Source organism: Mastomys coucha, unplaced genomic scaffold (genome assembly GCF_008632895.1).
Source record: "Mastomys coucha isolate ucsf_1 unplaced genomic scaffold, UCSF_Mcou_1 pScaffold9, whole genome shotgun sequence".
Classification (NCBI taxonomy): Eukaryota; Metazoa; Chordata; class Mammalia; order Rodentia; family Muridae; genus Mastomys; species Mastomys coucha.
In genome coordinates, this window is record NW_022196915.1 from 32,301,545 (window position 1) to 32,324,463 (window position 22,919).

Below are 22,919 nucleotides of genomic sequence, written 5' to 3' on the forward strand. Positions count from 1 at the left end.
GCATTACCATATGGAGTTTTTAGATGAGTAGAGTGTCATTCAAATACATCTTCTCTTTCTATTCAACATATCTTCTGTAATTTTAACCAGTTTAAACTAGCCATTTCTACAGTGGTCACTCATCAAAGATTTTTTAAAAAGATATTTTTAACACACTCTAATACAAATATATTCACAAATTATGCACATGTTATAAAATGTTTTATTACTTATAAGGTATACAAAATTAGAACCAAACAGAAATTAAATAAAATCCAAATATTCCAATTGTAACACACCTAAAAGTAGTGCTAGCATATTCCATTTTCAAGGCCACTGGTTTACACAGTCTTTTTGTACCCTGAATCCCAACATGCTCTTCTCCTGAATTCCAGACCTATATACCCTCAACTCCCATGGATACTTCATCCTAACTGAAGTAGGGGCCTTTTCTCTGCCACCACATGCTGTGGCTGGGTCAGAATGTTTTCTTACCCACAATTCAATCAAGTAAAAACATCATAGAGCCTAAGGCTGGTCCACACATCCTCTGATACTTGAACACACCCTGCACCCCCTTTGTGCCTTCTATTATCTTCCTGCCCTTGCCCCAACCGTTTGGAGCAGTCAGGCCCCAGCGCATTGGTGCAGGCTCAGCGCACTGTGTAGGTCCCTGGTGAGCCTCCCAAATTCTGAGCTGCTTTCCCAGATTATGCTAACCTTCCACACTGCTGCCAAAGTGGCAATCTAAAATGCAAATTTCAGCTTCTCCACTTTACACCTGCCAAAGGTTTCATTTTCACATGATAATACTTTAAAACTCAGGATGAAAAAGCTCACCCCGTGTAGTCCCTGCCTAGTTGTCTTCTACTTCCAATGCCCCTTCCTGGCCAAGCAAGCTCTGAAAGTGTCATCATCCTCATGGTTCCAGGCTTTCAAACACTCAGCCAGTCCTGTTCTGAGGACCTCTCAGACTCAAGCCAGCCACGCATTTCTCTCTAGAGCTATGTGTCAAGAGAAAGGTGATGATCTTCTTTTATCTGGAGACAGATATGTGTGTTGAATCAAAGTAATTTACTTTTTTAGAAAACATGGGAAGAAAATCCCTCACGGTACAAAGGATGAACCACACTGAGGTGGATGGCAACAAAGGCCACTGACAAACTAGAAATCAAGAGAAGCTCTAGTTTTTTTTTTTTTTTTTTTTTTTTTTTAAAGAGGAAGAACAGGAGAGAGAAAAGAGAGTTCTTATGGCCCAGATCCAGAATGTTGAGAAGTACAGCTGTAAAGGCTCACAGTGCACAGAAAGACAGTGTATCATAATGTCGCTCTGCTTCTCTACTGACCCTATTCTGCATTACTAGACTGCTTTGACTCACCAGGTATCTTTTGAAGTTTCTAAAGCCACAAGGACTAGTAAAGTCTGTCTATATACTCATTGTGTCTTCAGCCATCTGGTATAATTAAAACTCCATTTTTCTACCATCTCAAAATTCCAAAATGAGTATCTCCTGTAAGGACAAGTGTAGACAGTAGCCCAGGGAACCCAGGGTCTGCTAAGACTTGAAGATGAGACTGTGTAGTCATACTGGGACTAGAGACTTACATTTGTATTCTCGTTTATTTCTTGGTGATACCAATAAAAGGCAGGTGTTTTCTGCCTTTGTTACAGTAGAGCTGTAAAACTCAAGAAAAAAAGAAAGGTGGAGGAGGTAGGGAAGAAGCTATCTTGTCATCTCTACCACTATAGGGGAATGCCATAAACTGGCACACAGCAATTTCACTTCAGTTCTGGAAGTTAACAGGAAAGACACTGGCAGGCACAGTATCTGGTGAGATCTCACCTTCTGCTTCACTAGAGCCACATACAGCAGTTGGGGCAGGAATTTCTCTCAGGCCTCTTTTACAAAAGCACTGATCTCATCAAGGAGGACTGTCTAACCTTATCTCCTCCTCACCACCCAATCCCCATGTCCCAATACTATCAACTTGGAAGTTAGGATTTCAGTATATGAACTGAGTGTGCTATGAATACTCAGATCACAAGAAATTAAATGTAGCAACTAATTAAATTAGCCCGTAGTTATTACATCGGCAATAAAAGGACTAGCAGCAAGCAGTTCTGAAATAAAGTCAGTAAGCACGTATAACCTTTAGCTCCTAACAATAGCTAGAGACATCTCAATTATAATCAGACACTTGATCTGTCCTCCACTTAAAAGGGTTACTGTTGCTCATTCTAATACCCGTCCCCTACACAGAAAGATATGAAGTATTTAAGAATATTGTGTCGTGTCTGATAAATACAGAACTGCAGAAAGAAGATTAAAAAACAAAACAAAACAATGGAAAGAACAGGGGCTTGTAAGATGGTCAAAAGGCAAAGGTACTTGCCATCATGTCTGATGACCTGAGTTCAAACCCTGGGACCTACATGGTGGAAGCAGAGAACTGGTTTCCTCAGATTGTCCTCTGGCCTCCACATGCACACTCCTATACAAACACATCATTTGTGTACATACACAAAATGATAATTAAGTATAACAAAAATTTAAATAGAAAGCTGGACATGGGCACACATGCCTTTAATCTCAGTACTTAGGAGGCAGAGGCAGCTGGATCTCTTAAGTTTGAAATACTAAGAGATAATACCAGGATAGCCAGGGCTACACAGAGAAACCCTGTCTCAAAAAAACAAAAAGTAAAATTAAGTTAAATTAAAATATGAAACACAAAGGAGTAGTAAGTAAGTGCAAAGGCCCTGGGGCTAGAGTCAATAAGAAGTCTATCGTAGCTGGAGAACAGTGCAGGCTGGGGAGAATGGGTGGGCTCAGAGATGGAAGGAGCTAAGTGTTCTTAACTGGAGAACCATCTTTCAAAACCCCAAAGCCAAGGGACCTTGACAAATGTCCTCAGAGGCATTGCCTCATAGGTATAAAAGGGACAAATTAGGAAGACCAAAGTGTCGGTGCTTCGGTCCTTCTTAGAAGGAGAACAAAATACTCACAGGAGCAAATATGGAGATAAAGTGTAGAGCAGAGACTAAAGGAAGCGCCACCCAGAGACTGTCCCAGCTGGGGATTCATCCAGTATACAGTTACGAAACCCAGACACTATTGTGGATGCCAAGAAGTGCATGCTGAAAGGAGCCTGATATGGCTGTCTCCTGAGAGGCCCTATCAGAGCTTTACAAATACAGAGGCAGATGTTAGCAGCCAGCCATTGGACTGAGCTTGGGGTCCCTAATAGAGGACGACTTAGAGAAGGGACTGACAGAGTTGAAGGGGTTTGCAACCCCATGGGAAAAACAACAATATCAACCAACCAGATTCTCCAGAACTCCCAGGGACTAAGCCATCAACAAAGGAGTACACATGGCTCCAGCTGCATATGTAGCAGAGGATGGCCTTATCATGCACCAATGAAAGGAGAGGTCCTTGGTCCTATGAAGGCTCAATAGATGCCCCAGTGTAGGGGAATAGAGGGTGGGGAGGTGGGAGTAGGTGGGTGGGTGGAGGAACACCCTCATAGAAGTAGGGGGAGGGAGGATGTGATAGGGTGTTTCCAGGAGGGAGGGAAACCAAGAAAGAGGATAACATTTGAAACGTAAATAAGTAAAATATCCAATAAAAAAAAATGTTTGGCCCACAGAGTGGCACTATTAGAAGATGTTGCCTTGTTAGAGGAAGTGTGTCACTATGAGTATGGGCTTTAAGACTCTCATCCTAGCCGCCTGGAAGTCAGTATTCTGGGGGCTGCTTTCAGATGAAGATGTAGAACTCTCAGCTCCTCCTGCACCATGCCTGCCTGATGCTGCCATGCTCCTACCTTGATGACAATGGACTGAACCTGTCCGCCCCAGTTAAATGTTGTCCTTAGAAGAGTTGCCTTGGTCATGGTGTCTGTCTGTTCACAGCAGTAAAACCCCAACTAAGACAAAGAGGTTAAAGGAAAGCCCTAGAAGGTGAATTGTGCAGTAACTTATCTGTGTGTTAGAGCAAAGCTGAGAGGCACCACAGGGTCCTAGAGTGTCCTACAGAGTCTCACAGAGTCCTAAAGAATCCTAAGAACACATAGTGGTTGTTCTAAGCTCAAAACAACCCCACCTGGGAGAAAATAACCAGCGCGCGCACACCCCCCAAACACACACACCAAACCCACCACAGATGAAGGTCAGAAGAATAAGATGTTAAAACAAGAAGATAGAGGAAAATGTGAATATGAACGATGGAGGAGGAAACAAGGCACAGGGAATACCTAAATAACTTGTAGAAAAGAGAAATATACCACACATGAAAAACATAGAAAATGAAGCCAGTAGCTGAAATTGAAATAGTTGAATTATAAATTGTTGAAAGAGGTTACAGAAGACCAGTGAAATTTCCTCATGCTCAAATATAAACCTGACAGACAATAATCATAAGAACTGTCTAGAATGAAACACAAGAAAACCCACTGAAAGGAAGACCCAGAGCTGGTGAAGAAAATCAATGCAGAGTTGTGGTGGCCCATGAAACAGAGTAGATTCCAAGTCAAGCTGTGAAGAGAATAATTACAATCATAATTTGAAAAAAAAAAACCCCAAATGTTTCACTAATTTGATTAAAACCATATGCCCAATTACCAAAATCTCAACAAATCCTATGTAAATCTAATATGTAAAGTGAATGTAATATGAAGAAAACCAAGGTACAATATAATCGAGTTGTTGAAAGCCAACACTGGGAGGGGGAGGAGCAGGAGAATGAAAGATGATTTACTGATGACCAACACTAAGCTAACAATGCAAGCTTCTTATCAGAAACCATACAAATCAACACCAGAGTGACACAGTGTTCCAGAATGGTGTGCCCCAGGCACTGCAGCCACCACCATCTCCGTCACAGCAACTATGCCTGCTTACAGAAGACTCTCAAGGTGGGCCTGTTGACTTCCCCTCATAGAGAGAGCCATTCCCACCTACACTTTCCCGTCAAGGGTGTGCAATTCTGCCCAAGCCGCATAGAGTTTTATGGTCATGGGTCTCTATACTCGGAAGGATGGAGTTGGAGAGTAAAAGGTTAAATGAAGCACGGATACCGTCTATGCAACTGTGGGTCCTTCCTCCTCTCATCCAAGAAATAATATAGGTTTGAACCAAGCTATAGGCTTGAACCTTTGGAAATGCAACCTATGACTAATTGAACTAACTGAACTAATTCTGAGTATATGTGAAGAAGCCAGAGGTGAGGCATCTGAGAAGTACAGCCACCCACATGTTGAAAACACTCCTGCATGGTATCAGTTCAGGAATCTTACTGAAGAGTAAGTCTCTGAGGCCCTCCCTCAGAGCCCAAGGGATGCGATTTGAATCTTGTCTTTAACAGTCTTCGCAATCGCTAGGCTCCATGAGCTTTACAAGCTACTAGTCTAACACAAGATTCCGGAGACAGACCCCGCACGGGCAGTGCAGACTCAGGTCTTCATCTCTCCTGGCTACAGAAGAGCCCTTGATACTGAGCTTCAGTGTGACTCCTTGAACTTTCTGGTGATGACGAGTTCAAGACAGGTACGTGAAGATATATTCATACTGCGTGTCTACAAATGTGTGAGTGTCAAGTGTAAGCCAAAGGATGTTTGTGGAGTTAACGTTTGTGGAGTTACAGCTTCCCACACCTCTTTTCCACAAAAAAACCAGGCCTTTCCCATCACTTTTAATTTCTAGGAGACAAGGATTTCAGGTTAAAAAAAAAAATGACACTAGTCTGCCTTAGCTGGAGCAATCACCACTCACTCAGCCATGCAAGAACTCTACTTATGTTTCAACTGAATCTTTTTGACACAGGAATGATCCCCATTTACAAAAAAGAAACTAGGCCACCGGTCATAACTTGTTCAAAGCCATGTAACTACAGTAAATCAACGATTTAACTAAAGAAATCTAACAACAAAGATTTGTTCTCTAGGCCTGCCCAGCGTTTACTGCCAATGCTGGAAAGAGGTGGCTGTCTCATATCCTTTGGTTAAGGGTAAATTCAAGGTTATTTCAAGTTAGTTTACTAGATGCCAGAACCCGATGTTAGTTGCTGCTGTCAGTACCTGCTGGCTCAGCTAGAGGTCAACTAAAGGAATCCTGGGAAGTTTCCAGGCTGAGGTCTCCACTGTAAAAGGGATGGTTATGAGCCATTTATTTTGTTAACATGGAAAAAAAAACCAGGGGCACTCCTGGCTCCACCTCAACTGAAAACTGAGTAGTCTAAAAGACAGTTTTCTACTGTATCCCAGAAGGTGGTGGAGAGGACCTGAATGAGTTTTGGGGGTAGAGTCAAGTCTCTCAGAAGCAGATGCTCAGGGTTTTAGAGTGCTTTTATGGGAAAGACCTACCCTGCCCCAACACCGCACCCACCCCCCAAGCACCCACCCCCCAAGCCGGCAGACTGCGGGAGACCAGTTGAGGCACTTCTCTGAGGTCCAAGAGGGATTGGAGAGGGGTGCTGATGCAGGTGCGGGGGTTGGGGGGAGAGAGGGGGAGATGGACTGGGATGTTGACACTCAAGACAGCTCACCCTTTTCAGGGGTCTGAGAGATCACTTGGAAACCACAGCTTCTTTCAGGGTCAGACAACAATTACTGGGACACTAGGGCTCTGCCTACTTGAGAGGTGATTATCAAAACATCAGGCCAAGAAAATGTCACACTAGGAAAAAGACTCTAAATCAAGAGAGCCAAGAATATCAAGCAGTGTGCAAACTCAGAAAGAGAATGGCAGCAAGACGGGAATTTTTACACATCCACTGTATTACTAAGAGGCAGACAACACTGTCCACACTCCATGGGGGAAACAAAGACAGATAATCCAAGTCATCTACAGTCACACAGACAAGCACATGGCACAGCTGGCTCCAGTGGCTCTTCAGTCTTAATTTTAAGAGCTAGACAATGCAGCTTTTGTCTAGAACAGGCAGTGGGAACTGAGGTGGAGGTGGCGAGGATGAAACTGTGGGGCTGCCATGTGATGAAAGGGGATGTGAAAACCAAAGCTTTAAACAAGCCCACTGCTGTGTGAGCGGTCATCTTCTTGGATAGGCAGGTCTTTCAGACAGAATGCAATCAGGTAATCAGGATTCCAAGCAAGTCCATCCTGCATTACAGTGCTAGGCACTCACTCACTGCACACAAGGCAGAGTTACACAGAAAAGTGTACTAGACGATGCAGCTCACTACTTATTTTTCATGTATCTTTGTGTGGAGTCAGGTAGATCCCTGGGGCTCACTTAGTCATCCAGCTCTGCTCCATGTCCCAGTGAGAGATCCTGTCTCAAAAACCAAGGTGTACAGTGCTTGACAAATAACACTAGACTAGACATCCTCTAGTTTCCAGACGTATGAACACATACATGCATACACACATATGAATAAATGAGCAAACACACACACCTGCAAACATATTCAAAAAGATATCTAAAGCTCAGTAACAGGGCGCTTACCAAGCATGAATGACCCTGGGTTCAATTCCCAGTATCATCAAGCAACAACAGCAGTATATCTCAATTTCTTTCCCAATGAAAGGCAAAGAGAAAAGCATAAGTAACTTGTGTTAATCTTTTTGTTTGTTTGTTTGTTTTGAGACAGGGTTTCTCTGTATAGCCCTGGCTGTCCTGGAACTCACTCTGTAGACCAGACTGGCCTCGAACTCAGAAATCCACCTGCCTCTGCCTCCCAAGTGCTGGGATTAAAGGCATGCGCCACCACCGCCCAGCGGTTAATTTTGATAGGTGTTTTGTTGTTGGTGGTGGTTTTTTTTTGGTTGAGTTTGTTTGTTTGTTTGTTTGTTTATTATATGTAAGTACATTGTAGCTGTCTTTCGACACTCCAGAAGAGGGAGTCAGATCTCATTACAGATGGTTGTGAGCTGCCATGTGTGTGACGGGAATTTAACCTGGCCCTTTGCAAAAGCAGTTAATGCTTTTTGCTGCTGAGCCATCTTCAGCCCCTGTTCAGTAATATAGGAACATTACATTTGTCTTACTTGAGGATAAGTATACAACAAAGGCTTATTTCAGCTGTGATAGTCAAGCTGTCCAGGTGTCCAGTAGGTGCTCTTAAACATGCTTGGGCAGCCACGCGTACTATCTTTAGTCCGAGTGGTGCCCACACTGGTTTACTTTGAAGTACTCTTTCTGAGGATTGTCTTTTGAATTCAAAGCAAAGGCTTTGTTTTCTAAATCATAAACAAACCTGGAGGAAGGTTAAATATACTTGATATAGAAATGATGGTTTTGGGGGTATAGGAAATGATTTGCCTGAGTGTAAACACAAGGACCCCTGAACCCATACATAAAGTGAAAGACAGTGGCATCTGCCTGTAATTGCAGCCCTGGGGAGGCAGAGAAAGGAGGATGCCCGTGGCTCACTGTCCAGCTAATCTAGATGGCAAATTTAGGATAAGTGAGAAACTGTCTCAGAAAGCAAAGGAGAAAACAGATGGATGTCAGGGAAGAGTGTCATCATTCTTCAATGGTATGGGCACTAGTAGGTTGACAGTGCACCAGTGGAGGGCTAACCCATGCACTATGGGCAACACTAACTGGATTTAACAGATCATAAAGGACCTGAGGTTAGAAGGACATATCTGGAAGGCACTGGAGGCAGAGTAGATGATATGATCAAAATGTATTGTATTTATGCATAAAATCCTCACAGAATAAATATATTATGTAAAAAATTAGGTGTTGAGCAACTCAGGAAGATAACATGAATAGCTGCCCTATACACATACATGCACACACAAATACACAAATATGCAGGTTTTCCTGAAGGAGGAGGAAGGTGAACCCTGGGCCTAGCCAAAAGCAATTCTATGGGAATAATGGATTCTGTCAGTAAAATACAAAGTGAAAGTTGGCCCCCTGTAACAGTAAAACACAAGGGTGACACTCATCTAATTACTTCCATCCTGAGGCTGAGCCTCCGCAACTCTGTTGTTACTGCACTGGTGGAAGTCAATAGTAGTTCACCCCATGGCACAGGGTTCAGAAACAGAAAATTCAGCCCCCCCCTTTTTTTAAGCAGAGTTTACCTAGTCCTTAGGCCTGGACCATGAGCCCTGGCTGTCCTGGAACTCACTCTGTAGACCAGGGTGGCCTCGAACTTAGAAATCTGCCTGCCTCTGCCTCCCAAGTGTTGGGATTAAAAGAGTGTGCCACCACTGCCCGGCTCTTTTTTAGTTTTTTAAAAATTTATTTTCATTTCATGTTCATTGGTGTTTTGCCTACATGTGTGTCAGTATGTCAGTGTGAGAGTGTCGGATCCTCTAAAACTGGAGTTACAAGCAGTTGTGAGCTGCCATGTGGGTCCTGGGAATTGAACCTGGATCCTCTAGAAGATCAGCCAGTGCTCCTAACCACTGAGCCATCTCTCCAGCCCCATATTTTTCTATCTTTCACAGAAATTTTAGGAATATACCACAGTAAAAACCACATAAATAAACAAACCAGGACAGTCTGACTGCACCTTTAATCCATTGGTCTTCCTGATGATATGTTTATGTTTTATCCTGCTCTGGAAAGATGAAGGTCTTAGATCTGATTGCCCAATTACCCAGGCTGTTTGCACTACTTTCCAGGTCTCTGGCCAGCAATCTCCATGTTAGGATTCTTGTGAAGCCCCTGCTTCCCTCCCTCAGGCCCTCTTCTTAGTGTCTATCACTTTCTGAGGATACCTTGGCCAGCAGCATATCCAGTCTTTTCTTGTTCTCTACAAAAAGGGATCAGCTGTAGGGTTCCAGACATAAAAGACCTCAACCAAACACAAAACACAGGCATTGATGGAGAAATAAAAGATCCAGGAAATAAATTCTACAAGAGAAAAGAGCACAAAGTGTCTTTTATAATAATAAAACAGTACATGAAGAAAGAGGGTGAGCTTGGCAGAGAGAGAGATTCAGCCTCAACATTTACATAAAGCACTTGCATAACAAGCATAAACATTCATGCCACACAGAAACAAGGCAAACCCAATAAACGATATGACAAGCCTCGTTTTTTAACTAACAGCAAAGATTAACAGACGTCTTGAATGGGCCGTGATCAGAGAGCGGCAGATCCTGCCCTCTGTATATGGCAGCAGCCAGTAACACCCTGTGCTGCTTCAGTGGGTCACTGACAAAGCATCCCAAAGTAGACCTGGAATGGGTCTGTAAGTTGCAAGACAAACCAGGATCTGTAAATGTGTGTCCATGGATGCTTTCTAATCGGGACCATTGGAGAAATTCTTCAGCACTGTCGCAGGATTAGGCATATTAGTATGAATATAATAATTATTAACATTGATAATTGATACTCATATTGTAAGGGGTCTCTTAGCCCCTTACAATCGAAAGAGTGCTAAAAGCCCCTTGACTCTGTCAGTCTCTCACGACACTCCATGCCACACAGAAGATTATGCTTTACTCTTGAATCTGTTATATTTATGCTAAACTAATAAACATATATTTGAGGAAAAAACAGGATTTTTAAAATTTAACATCCATTTAACAGACTAATTTTTGAAGTACTTGACAGCAGAAATGAAAACTATAACAATGTGACTAGAACCAGAGGTGGGAGTAGAAACCTGTTGCTAGGAGCTGACTGCTTCTGGAAACTACACATTCACAGAAAAAAAATATGATCAATTAAATAATTTGTTCACTGAATAAAAATTATAGACTCTCCAGTGCATACTGTACACAGCAATGCCACGTTACAGCAGAGACACTATTTTAAGCACATGAAACATCTCTAGTTCCAGACGTCTTCCAATCAGTGTGTGACTAAATTCTTTGGCCACTTTCTTGCCAATATTCTTTACTGATTATTTTGTCCCCTCTGATGAGGACAAGGCCAGCAATGTACTTGGAGCATACAAGTTTTAATCTTTGTTAGGTACATAGCTTTTTGAGATCCATATACAGCTAGGAGATACCTACCTAGTCCTGTGTATGCAAGTACCACTCTACCATGTCACAGATAATTCTCAAAACGAGCAGCTTAGAAGTGACAGTGGGAAGAAGGGCGGTCACTAGCCAGTGTTCAGCAATGATCAGCTTTTATCTACAATGTCCACGCGCAGCCATAAAAGCATCTGAGTAGATGATATTAAATGCCCTCCAGCTATTTTTTTCATCTGTATGAACTTCCTATCTGTAGAAGACAAATGGTATTCCCCATCTGATTGACAGATGCCCCAGTGGTTAAAATACTGTCTGTGGATAAAGTTCAGAAAAAATGGTAAATTAACACCTTTCCTTTACATTGGACAGAGCTAGCTCATTCTCCATAATGCCATGAAACAGTGGATTAAATCAGGCCACAAAACCTAAATGGCCAACAGACAGACATCTAGTACTATTCTAAGGAGATCCTTATTGATTTTTTTCTTTTTCTTTAAAAAACCTTTCATTACCCACCATTCAGAGTTTTCCAAAGGGTAAAAAGGGGAAATACAATGGGAAAGGTAAAAAACAAAAACTATACAGTACTGTTAGGCTCTGTGATTGGGGCAAGGCTGAAACCACCATATTGGGAATGTTCTTCCCCTCAAAAGGTATGAAAGTGTATGAAATACACTGAAACCAATTCAACTAAAGTTACACAGGACATAGAAACTTAATAGGATCTCTGAAAAACTGCTATTGTATTTGCAGGCTCCATGAGTGGTTCTTTACCTGTGGGTTGTGACCACTTTGGGGAATCAAAGAACCCTTTCATAGGGGTGGCCTAAAACTAACAGAAATGTCAGATATTTACATTATGATTCATAGCCGTAGCAAAATTAGTTATGAGGTAGCAATGACAAAAACTCATAACTTTATGACTGAGGGTCATCACAACATGAAGAAATCTATTAAAGCAGCATTTGGAAGGCTGAGAATCACTAGATTATAAAGTGCCCTTGAACACCCACAGGGTTGTAAATTGTAAAGAGCTGGTCAGAAAATACTAAAATGAAAACAAAACTGTTATGTGCAACTGGCCTTATACCAATTGCTTCTGGAAGGAACAATGGTGAGGCCTAGGTCCACAAGGCCTTCAGGTTTATTTTGTCACCATCACTGACTTATATGATATTCTGTTTTGTCATATCCAGCCCAACAGTGCACAGACACCAATCACAGCTAATAAAGAACCTTTGGCTGGCTGCGACTCAAAGGATGAAGTCCAAACCCAGTGCTGCACATCCAGCTAGTTCTTGACAGAGTGCCACTCGTCAGCCCTCACCCACCCACACTGCTGGGGTGCTTAGATCCAAACTCCCACTGGATTCCTGGGCCCTAGAGGTGCAGCCTTCATTCCTTCAACTGCTCTGCAGTTTCATGCCTCTGTGTCCTTGGATATGCTGGCCTCAACTGAGAGGAACCCCTTTCTCTAACCCCCTTGCTTCCTCTGACTCCTCCAGACTCAGTCTTCCATCCCTGGTAGCTTATGCTTCCCTCTGGATGGGTGAAATATGGCACTGTGTTCCCTCACTGAATTGCTGCTTACTGCATCACTTTCTAGCTGAGTGACCTTGGTCAAGTTCATTAATAGCACTGAGGCGACTTCCTCATACACTGAGAGTCAACAGACCATTTGTGAACAGTAAGGAGTTAAACTTGTAAGTAGAGCCTGAGCACTCCTGGTCTAAGCTATGGGAGCGACAGCTTTACTCTCTAGTTCCCCTTTCCAGGGGGCTCTGCGTTCTCACTCCCTCGCCCCCTTTTATATTTGTTGTTTTTACTTTATGTGCTTTGGTGTTTTGTCTGCATGCATGTCTGTGTGAGGGTGTCAGATCATGGTGTTACTGTCAGAGGTGAGCTGCCATGTGGGGTGTGGGGGCTGGAATTTGAATCTGGCTCCTCTCAAAGAGCCCTCACTGCTCTTACCTGCTGAGCCATCTCTCCGGACCCTCTCACCCTTCTTTCTGGGTCCACTAAGTTTTGTATTTCTATCTTCAGGAAAGACCCATGTTGATGTATGGGATCATTTAAAAAGAAATGAGATGGGAAGCCTCTGAAAGACACGGGTTTCCTAACAATGTGCACAGAAGTACTGTGCTAGCACTTACAACTACTAAGTAAATTACGCAAATGATGAAGGGATGAAGGGCGCCTTGTCCTCAGTGAGCTTATAATCAAGAGGTGACCCAACAGAGTCCACATGAGTCTCATCTTTAAAAAGAGTAACAGATGCCTTTATTGTCATTAAGGGTACCAAGAAATATCCTGCTATGCTACCTTACCTGACTTGGCATGTGTTGAATTTGCCTTCTTAGTTACACTCAACATATGCATGCTTTACCATTATCAGGATCTCTGATGCAATTCAATACCAAGTCATTGAATACCTACTGTGCTAGGCTTTATGAGTACAAAGATAAAAAGTGGTGGACTCTGCCCAGAAGCCACTAAATAAACCGAAAGAAAGCTAAGCCTTCAATACACACAATTAATATAGATCAGAATAATATAAGATGTATAGAGGGCCTAAAGATCAGGAAAGACATTTTTTTGAGTAAGGACACTGAAGTCCATAAAGTTAATACTGTATGGTACAAATTATTGATGGCCAATAGCTTCTGTTACTACATATCATATATATTAAAAAATCCTGCATGCTGCGCCAGATTATTTATGTATTACCTTTCTCCTTTTTCTGATTTTAAACCTACCCGCGTTGCCTAAAGCATCAGAGCTTTACAATAGTCCCATTTAACAGATGAGAAAACCTAGGTCATGCAATTTTTCTAGGTTAAGAATCAAAAGTAAAAATATGTAAACAGGATCCAAGAGATACACGAGCATTCTACACACAGGGCACGGACCCACCTCCCAGAGCCATTTCCTGCAGTTCTTTCCTTTTCGGCCCAACACATCCACTGATAATAACACACTGTAGCTCTCCTTTCCCGCCAGGGCTTTTCTCTTCCCGGGTCTCTAACTGAACTGTTGATTCTCATAAGGACACTCTCAAGCATTTCCACTCACTCCAGGGCTTGTTGTTTAAATCACGGGAGCTTCAGGAGATGTGAGACCGAATCAGATATCCAGGTGGACAAAGCCCATCGTAGGGTCAAGGAACTAAAGCTACCGGATTGGGCATCCGCTCCTGGATACCCTCCAGGGAATGGATGGCAGCAGCTCTCTACTCACCCAGGAGGTGCAATCCTCGGCGGAATCCTCCCCTCCTGACCCCCCGCTAGCAGCTTGGGCGCTCCCATCTGCTCTTTTACCCTTCACCTGCCGAGGCATCCCGCGCAACCTGCATCCTAACCCGAGGTCAGGCATCCCGGGGCAACCGAACCCCAAACCCGGTCCAGCGCGCGCCGAGCCCGGCCCGCCCCCGGCCAGCCACTTACGGTTCCAGTACACCGGGTAGCACTCTCCTTGAGTGACATCCACCTCGTAGAGGCCGCCGCGCACGCACACCGGCTCGATGGTCACCAGCTCCTCCATCTCTGGCTCAGGCCCCGCCGCGCGCGGGCAGAAGCCGCAGGCGCGGTCCTCATCGTCTTCCTCCCCGAAGCTGGAGGTTGGGCCGCACACCCGTTCTCCATCGCGGCCCGCCGCCCGGGCCTGGGCGCCCGTGGTCTGCAGCAGGGTCCGAAAGGCGAGCTCGATGCGCAGAGAGTCGTAGCCGATGAAGGGCTTCCAGGTCTTCTTGTCTTCCTTGTAGAACCAGCGCACCTCCTCCGGGCCCAGCTCCGTCACCACCTCGTAGCGGCAGCCGCCCGGCCGGGCGCGCTTCCTGTCCCCGGGGCCCCCTCCCGCCGCCCCGCCGCCCCCCGGGTTCGGGGCGACCAGCAGCGGCGGGGGCGAAGAAGAACTGCCGCCGCCCGCGCTCTCGCCCTCGCTGTAGTAGCGCAGCGACGAGCCCGACTCGGCCGAGCTGAAGTCGTAGGTCTCGTCGCTGAGGCACGAGTCCAGAGCCAGGTGGCTCAGGTCGTCGGCGCCCGGTGCCAGGTGCAGCGGCTCCGCGCGCAGCAGCGACAGCGGCACGCCGTCGCCCGGCTGGGGCTCGAAGCAGCAGCCGCCGCCGCCGAACACGCCCGCCGCCGCGTCCGAGCCCAGCTCCCAGGCACCGCCGCCGCGGCCGTTACGCTCGGGGCTCCGTGGGGCGCCGCGGCCCGGGTAGTTCATGCCGCCGGCGCTTCCGCCACACGCGCATCCGACGCCGCCGCCCTCTCGGCCCGGACTTTATAATCTTTCAAATCCCGAGCAGGGCAGCAGCAGCAGCTGCGGCCGAGGCGACTCCGCCTCCCCGCCGGCCCCCGGCCGCCGCAGCGCCGTTCCGGGGCCCGCCCCATTGTTACGCACCCCTGGGTGGGCGGGGCCCGGGAGAGGCCCCGCCCCCGAGCTGCGCGTGCGCCTTCCCGGAAGGCCCGAAGCCGCTGCTGTAGCTACCCCTTGGGCGCTGGGCAGTGCGTAGTCTTCGGCGCCTGCGAGCGGGGTTCAGAGCGGGTCGTGGCGGTCTTGGCGTCAGTGGAGCCGCTGCCTCACGACTTTCCACGCAGTGGCTCCGCCCCTTTGCTTCCACGCCCCTGGATGCCAGCTGCATTGAGGCTCTCGCCCACTCATCTTTATACTTTCGGGTCATGATTCCAGTGGCTGATTCAGCTGTATGCCCAGAGGGGTCCTGGAAGTTGCTAGCTCACGGTCCTGGCTTTATGCCTGCTTCTAGCATCCGAAAGACCGGCTTGGTCACCTGGTCTGGCCCTTTCCCAACCTTCAGCCCATTCATAAAGAAGGCACTCCACCTCTATGCCTGCTGCTCACCTGGGCAATGCTACTCCCACTTACAAAAGAGGAGTCCTAGCGTCACTGTGCCAGCTCTTAACATTGCTTGCCCTCTTGTCCGTATGCTTCCTGTTCTTTCTGTACTGCAGTAAGGCCTTGGATGGGAACCAAGTCCCTATGTCTTAGTCTTTTCCCACACAGTCTGTGCACATTCGATATACCTTGGTTAATAACTAACTGGTCTTGCCAGCCTGGTGTGATAGATAGGTGTGATAGACTGAAAGAAAGAAGAAGAAGAAAAAATAGGTTCTAGACTCAGCTTTGCCACCTCCAGGCAAGTTACTTAATCTCCTTGATCTATTTGTCTTATTCCTTGTTATAATTAGGAGATCATTGTGCCTGATGGTCTGTAGTAATGCCCAGCAGTGATTCTATGGCCTTTAAGCCTTCCCGTTTGGTTTGGTTTTTGTTTTTAATGTACCTCTGATTCTGTAACTCACTTCCTGGTTTCAGGGAAACACAGACTCCGCTATGTAAGACTTCCAAGACAGCGTAAAGAGACAGAAGACAGAGACCAGAGTCTGACCTCAACAGATGGAACAGTTTATTTCAAACAGAGGAGAGAGACTCTCCTGAGGGAAATGGGTGTCTTGGAAGGGAGTAAGCTAGCTGGGGCCCTTTATAGAGGCAAGAGGGAGGCTTGGAAATGAAATTCTTGCAGCCATAGGGCTATGTGTTGATCTGTGGTGTATCTTTCCTGAAATTATCTGTTTTATGACAAGGCAGTTCATCTTGGGGGATGGTCCAGCTGAGATTATTTGGATTGTGGCTGACTGATGAGGTTGGTCAAGGTTAGCTGTAACCTCATAGAAATCCTGTTTTATAGCTGAGGCTCTCTGTCACCTCAGACAATTCCTTTAATTGAAAAGTTTTTATTTTATAAGCCCATCCTATCTTGAGAATCGCCGGAAAACAATCTCCAATCTTGCTCTTAGCTCAAGAATAGACAGCCTTCACTGTTAATGTTTACTTTGTAAAATCAGGTCAGTAGGGCAAGTTGTCTTGCTCTTAGGATGTAACCTGTCAGAGATCCTTCAAAGTCATCCTTCAGGGTTATCTCTGTTGTGCACTGTGATCTTGTAGGGATCTGCTTTCTACGGGCAGATGATACTGTTGCAACTCATGGTAAATAGAGGAATATAGGCTGTATTTTCTACCATAATGACTGGATTGGCTGGATAGTCTTGCCCAGTGAGCAGTCTGTCCATTTGTATATTACAGCCCCAATAACAAAGCATCCATACTACCCTCTGAGTTTCTGCATCTCAAATTCTTTCCCAGTGTTTCTACTAATAGTATGCCGAGTAAGAAACTGAGTATGAACTTTGAATTGTTTTATATTCATGAAGGCATTGATCCTCACTGTTCTGATGTACATGTTACCCATGTACAGACACTTCTGTATAGCTTCTGATGCCAAAGAGAACCAGGAATCTATAGCTTAGGAGTGGATCTTGATAAGTAAACACAGATGCTATATTAAAGTGTAATTAAAACTAGTAGATATCAGTATTAAGTCTCAAATTCTGGGACAAATGGCTGAGATGCCTATTTAATATCAAAGCAGACCTGACCTCCAGGTTCTCCCAGTATCCCTTAGTTCCTACCTGTTACAGGATATGGCTGACATACCCTGTCTTCTACCCCAGAACTCTCCAGCCCAAGTGTCAGGCTGCCCTTTCCCAGGTACCTCTTCCCTATATAATCCAGCCATTTTGTATTTTTGTACGTTTGCCCCTTTTGTACTTTTGACCTCTTAGCTATAGCACCGGGTTCTTCTCTCTCCCCACACAGCCAGCTCAGTCTGGTCATATGTACTCTCGACTCTCCCAGATGCCTTGTCTTGTAGATATGTGGGTGAGCATAGCTATAGACATGTTCTCCCACATATCTATAATAAACTTCCTCCTCCACCATACCTAAGAGCAGCCATGTCCTTTCCTTTTCTTTCTTTCCTTCCTTTCTTCCTTCCTTCCTTCTTTCCTCCCTCCCTCCCTCCCTTCCTTCCTTCCTTTTTAATCAAGACATTTAAAATGTCTTCTCATTTCTTGGCAGGACGTAGCCAAAGTATTTCCATGCTAATATTCAGTTGTGGTTTTGTTTTGTTTTGTTTGTTTGCTTTGGGTGGGGCAGTTTCTTTTAAAGATGTATATATTTATTATATTTAAGTACACTGTATCTGTCTTCAGACACTCCAGGAGAGGGCGTCAGATCTCATTACAGATGGTTGCTCTCTCCGGCCCCACTCACTCCGTCCCTGCTCACTCTGCCCCAAGATTTATTTATTTATTTATCTATTTATTTATTTATTTATTTATTATATGTAAGCTGTAGCTGTCTTCAGATACTCCAGAAGAGGGCGTCAGATCTCGTTACGGATGGTTGTGAGCCACCATGTGGTTGCTGGGATTTGAACTCAGGACCTCTAGAAGAGCAGTCAGTGCTCTTAACCTTTGAGCCAACTCTCCAGCCCCTTTTTAGCAGTTTTAACTCTTAAGGATGACATCATTTCTATCAAAGAACATCATTGTTCTTTTCTTTTGAGTTGTCTGCTTTGTTGTTCTGTTTTCGAGATGGGAGTTTCTCTTCGTAGCCCTGGCTGTCCTGGAAGTCAATTTGTAAACCAGGCTGGCCTCAAACTCAAAGATCTGCCTGCCTCTGACTCCCAAATGCTAGGATTAAAGGCTGTCATACCCATCATTTTCTGTTTTACAAATGACACTTTACCTTGTACTGTATGAATGTTTTGATCGTTTGTGTGCTAATGCAGGCCACCCAGCTCGGTAGCATAATTTTTCTTGAAATAGATGTTGGTTTCTCAGTATCATCCAAGTGGCAAGAAAAAGGTGTTTGCTGCTCCCTCCTGACCCCAGTGTGCAGCAGTGAGAGGAGATGTCTCTGGATATTTGTGGGAATTGAGCCTGCTGCTTCCTCTTAGACCAAGGACATCTTGCACTGGGGGAGAGGCTGACAGTGAGCAGAAGACATTTGAAGATAGCAGGTTGCATGTGACTGCCTGCGTTTACTTCCTTTTTATTCTCTGGCCACAGCAAGGCAAAGGTTTTGAAGCTGCTCTTCTCAACTCTCTGTTCTGCTTTAAAAGGCCGTTCTTTATCTAAGGCTTCCTGCTGGAATCTTCTTGTTTCCTATCGAATTTCTTTCAGATAGTTTCCTCTCAGGTGGATAATGGGTCTGGCATGCATGCCTTCCATTCCTCACTAGAAAGAACAGGAGTCGAGTAGACCTTCAGTCCCGCACATCACGGATATGCTAATGGATACAGCTCTTTCTCAACACATCCTATTGCATTTTAATAATTACCCAACCAGGCCTCTTTCACATAAGGAAATCGGGCATGACTGATTCAAATGTCTGGCATTTGTGAGTCTGTCAGAGCCAGGTGGTTTTAAAACCAAGCCGGAGGGAGCCTCAGTAGGGGAGAGAACAACTGGCCTTTTCCTACAGCCCAGTGCCAACAGTGCATCCTACCACCTCCCTTCCCATGATACTCCTGGCTGGGGTTATCTGGCAAGAAAGACGGCCTTCCTTTCTCTGCCTCTCAGAAGTGACGTGGCTCCACTTCTTGTCAACCTTGCTTCTCCTTTTCATTTTCATCTGCTTTCACCTGTAGAAAATGTGAAAATAGCCTGATGTCATATCACTTATTTTGAGCTAATATGCTACACTCACACTTGAAATGGCTGCATCCAGACATAGGATGTGACATGTGTTTAGTTAGCATGAAGCCTGCGCAATCTGCTCTACAATAAGCCGGCTACATTTGAACTTTACTGTTTGATTTTTGGACCGGCATTTTTCTTTTTTTTTTTTTTTTTAAAGTGGAGGTGCATTTTAGGACACTGACCAAATACAACCACATTCTAGATTTAAACAGAGAAGTTACAGACACACCAGGTGTTCCCCTAAGCCTTCTGCTAGGATCTACAGCAGTGGTTCTAAACCTGCGGGTCACAACTCCTTGTGGGGTGGGGTGGGTCACATGTCAGACATTTACATTACAATGCATAACAGCAGCAAAATTACAGCTATGAAGTGGCAACGAAAACAATGTTATGGTTGGGGTTCACCACAACATGAAGAACTGTAGTAAAGGGTCGTGGCACTAGGAAAGCTGAGAACCACTGCTCCACAGTGAAGCACTCGAAGCCCAGGTATTCTCCGATAAAAACATAATGGTGGAAATGGAGAGATGGCTCAGCCTTTAAGAAGACCACTTGCTGCTCTTTCAGAGGCCTGGAGTTTGATTCCTAGCACCCACAGGCTGGGTCACACCTACCTGTAACTCTAGTTCCAGGGGATCCAATGCCCTCTTCAGCCGTCTGTGTGCATGTTCACACAGAAACACATAAATACAAATACAATTATCTTTGAAAATGCTCAAACTGAAAACTAGCAAATATAGTGGCACCTTTTTATTTCCAAAGAGGAATATGGCTGTGAGGTGAGGGTGTGTGGTACTGTACAGAGCCGTGTGGTGGTGCATAGAGCTGTGCGGTGTTGTACACAGCCGTGTGGCACTGCACAGAGAGAGCCATGTGGACTGCACAGAGCCATTCTCTCCCAACACAGATTGACAAAGAAAACCAAACTACAGGTGAAGAGACATGGGAATATATAGTGAATAAAGTGATTCATCCTCCCATCTAGTCATTCAACAGATATTTGTGTAATATTCTTGTAAATTTGCTGCTTCTGTTTATATATATAATGTATAACTGAAATAATATGAAATTCTGAAATGCATTTATTCACAAAATTTGTTAAAGGGACTATAAACCTCAGAACTATAAACCACACCATAAATACTTTAAACACCATAAAACAAAACAAACTTCAGTTGTATTAAACATATTTATATATATGTATATATATGTATATATCACAGAAATACAAATTAATACAGTATTTGATGTATATATAGCATGAATTATCCACAAAATACTTGTTGACTCTCCTTTTTAATACAGAAAAGGAAGGTGTGGCAAAGCCTTGTTCTTTCAATATTAAACATGCGTTAGACCTTAGCTGTGAGACTGCAGATGTTATTTTTTTTAAAGATTTATTTATTGTTATACATAAGTATACTGTAGCTGTCTTCAGACACATCAGAAGAGGGTGTCAGATCTCACTACAGATGGTTGTGAGCCACCATGTGGTTGCTGGGATTTGAACTTAGGACCTTTGGAAGAGCAGTCAGTGCTCTTACCCGCTGAGCCATCTCTCCATCCCCATGCAGATGTTTTTGATAGCTTCTGTTATGCTGTGTGTTTTTTTTTCTTCCTATCCCACCCTAGAGGTAAATGATTTTAAAAGTATATAATATGTGACTCATGAGCCTCTGATAAAAAAATTGACATGTTGTTCTGAGAGAGATTGCAACTGTGCATTTTATTCTGATTTTCAATAAACACTGAATGGATCCTATGTTCTGATGGGATGTCTAGAAGGGACAACCCGAGTCATTTGCTGAGATTTTACATTGCAGAACACAGTTGCTGTTTTTACAGCTACTGCTTGAGGAAGTTTTATCTGTATGTCAACATTTAAAATCTTAAGGCTGCAACCTGAACAAAATAGTCTAGACTTACAAACCTGTAAAGCCATATCTCTCCTACTGGTTTCTGAACAGTACTATATTGACACAAGTAGATAAATTATAGAAGGTATATGATGAGGGAGTGGGCAGGAATGCAGAGTTCTCTAAAAGTTTAAAGATTCAACAACCTGTATTTTAAACATAGGAAATGGGAGATAGTGGCCCCACATTTGAAACATAGTGGGTCATCATCTTTTAAGGTTAGAACTTGCAGGTGAAACTAACTCTTAATCATCAGGTGCTTACAGTTCTCCAAAGGATTAGGAGTGTTACTCTCCTAGGTTAAGAATTATAGAGGCTCATTCATGCCTCTACTTAGCTATCTTCATCATTTTCTGTTTGTAGAACATAGTGTCCAGGACTGAATAATTTCCAAAGAAAGAAGTTTATTTTGATTCAAATGTCTAAAAAAAGGGAGAGTCCAGCAGCATGGTACCAGCCATTGCTCCGGTGCTCAGCTTCCGGGGTGCTCGGCTTCCGGTGCTCGGCTTCCGGTGCCCGGCTTCCGGTTCCGTCCAGAGGTTGTGCGAAGGGAAGCCGTGCTTCCGGAGGCAAGGACCATGTCTAGGAGAGGCCTAGAGGCGGTGGTGTGCTCACTTTCTTGCTCTGGGTCAATGGTAAGCTGGAATCTAAGTCAGTTGCTTCCTGGGAGTGAAGCCTCTTTGACCTGATGACCTCTTAAAGGTCCCACCGTTTATCTCCTCATTTTGAGGACTCAAGGTATTGTACTAAAGAAGAAAGCCTCAAGGTGAGTTTTAGTGAGAAAAAAAAAAAGATTCATCGAAACTGTCGCGTAAAGTTGGGAGTGACAAACCACATATCTTCTTGACACAATCTGAAGAACGGAGTAGAGGACAGCTTATCCATTTGGGGAGCTGCTATCAGAGATTTCTACAAACTGCATGGCTTGAAACATCAACTTCTTCATGGTTCTAGGGGCTAGAAATCCCAAATGAAGGCTCCATCAGGGCTGGTTTCTCACAGAAACTTGTCTGGCTTCTGGTGGTTGAAACACTGCAAGTGCAGTTTGCATTGCTTGGTTTACAGCTGCCTTTCTTCAGGCTGTGCCTCTGCTCTCACATGGTCTATTGTCTTCATTAAAATTTTTAGTTTTTGTTTGTTTTTTTAAATTTTCTGTGTATGTGGGGGTGGAGCATGGATGCACTACAGCACACGTGGAGGTTACAGGGCAACTTGTGGGAGTTGGTTTGCTCCTCCCACCATGTGGGTCCTGGGGATAGAAGTCAGGTCAAAGGTTGGCAACAAATACTGTTAGCTGCTGAGCCACTTCACTTAATCTCTCTTTTCACAAGGGCCTCAGTCTTTGGGTTCAGGACTACTTCTAATACGACATCATCTTAGGCAATTACATCTACAAGATTGTTTTCAAATAAAGTACCATGCTGAGTTTCCAGGTGGATATGATTTTTTGGGGGATGGGTGGGAGAAGGAAGGGACATGTCCAACCAATTACAAGTAGTAGTTGTACATTTGCAAGGACTCATGTTTAAACTGCCTTGTCAAACGTCA

The 22,919-nt window shown here is 44.4% G+C and overlaps 1 protein-coding gene across 7 annotated transcripts in view; it reads right to left on the reverse strand.

The window, feature by feature from the left end:
• The window catches only part of Ddhd1 (DDHD domain containing 1), a 65,361-nt gene extending 50,090 nt beyond the window's left edge, over window positions 1–15,271 (reverse strand). For 3 of the 7 annotated variants that reach the window (XM_031362912.1, XM_031362913.1, XM_031362914.1), the window contains exon 1: window positions 14,335–15,271. In XM_031362912.1, coding sequence (XP_031218772.1) covers window positions 14,335–15,115 — 781 coding nt within the window. In that variant the 5' untranslated portion in view covers window positions 15,116–15,271. The remainder of the gene's footprint in view (window positions 1–14,334) is intronic. The other 4 variants (XM_031362919.1, XM_031362917.1, XM_031362920.1 and 1 more) reach the window with 2 other exon arrangements.
• Window positions 15,272–22,919: the final 7,648 nt, after the last annotated feature.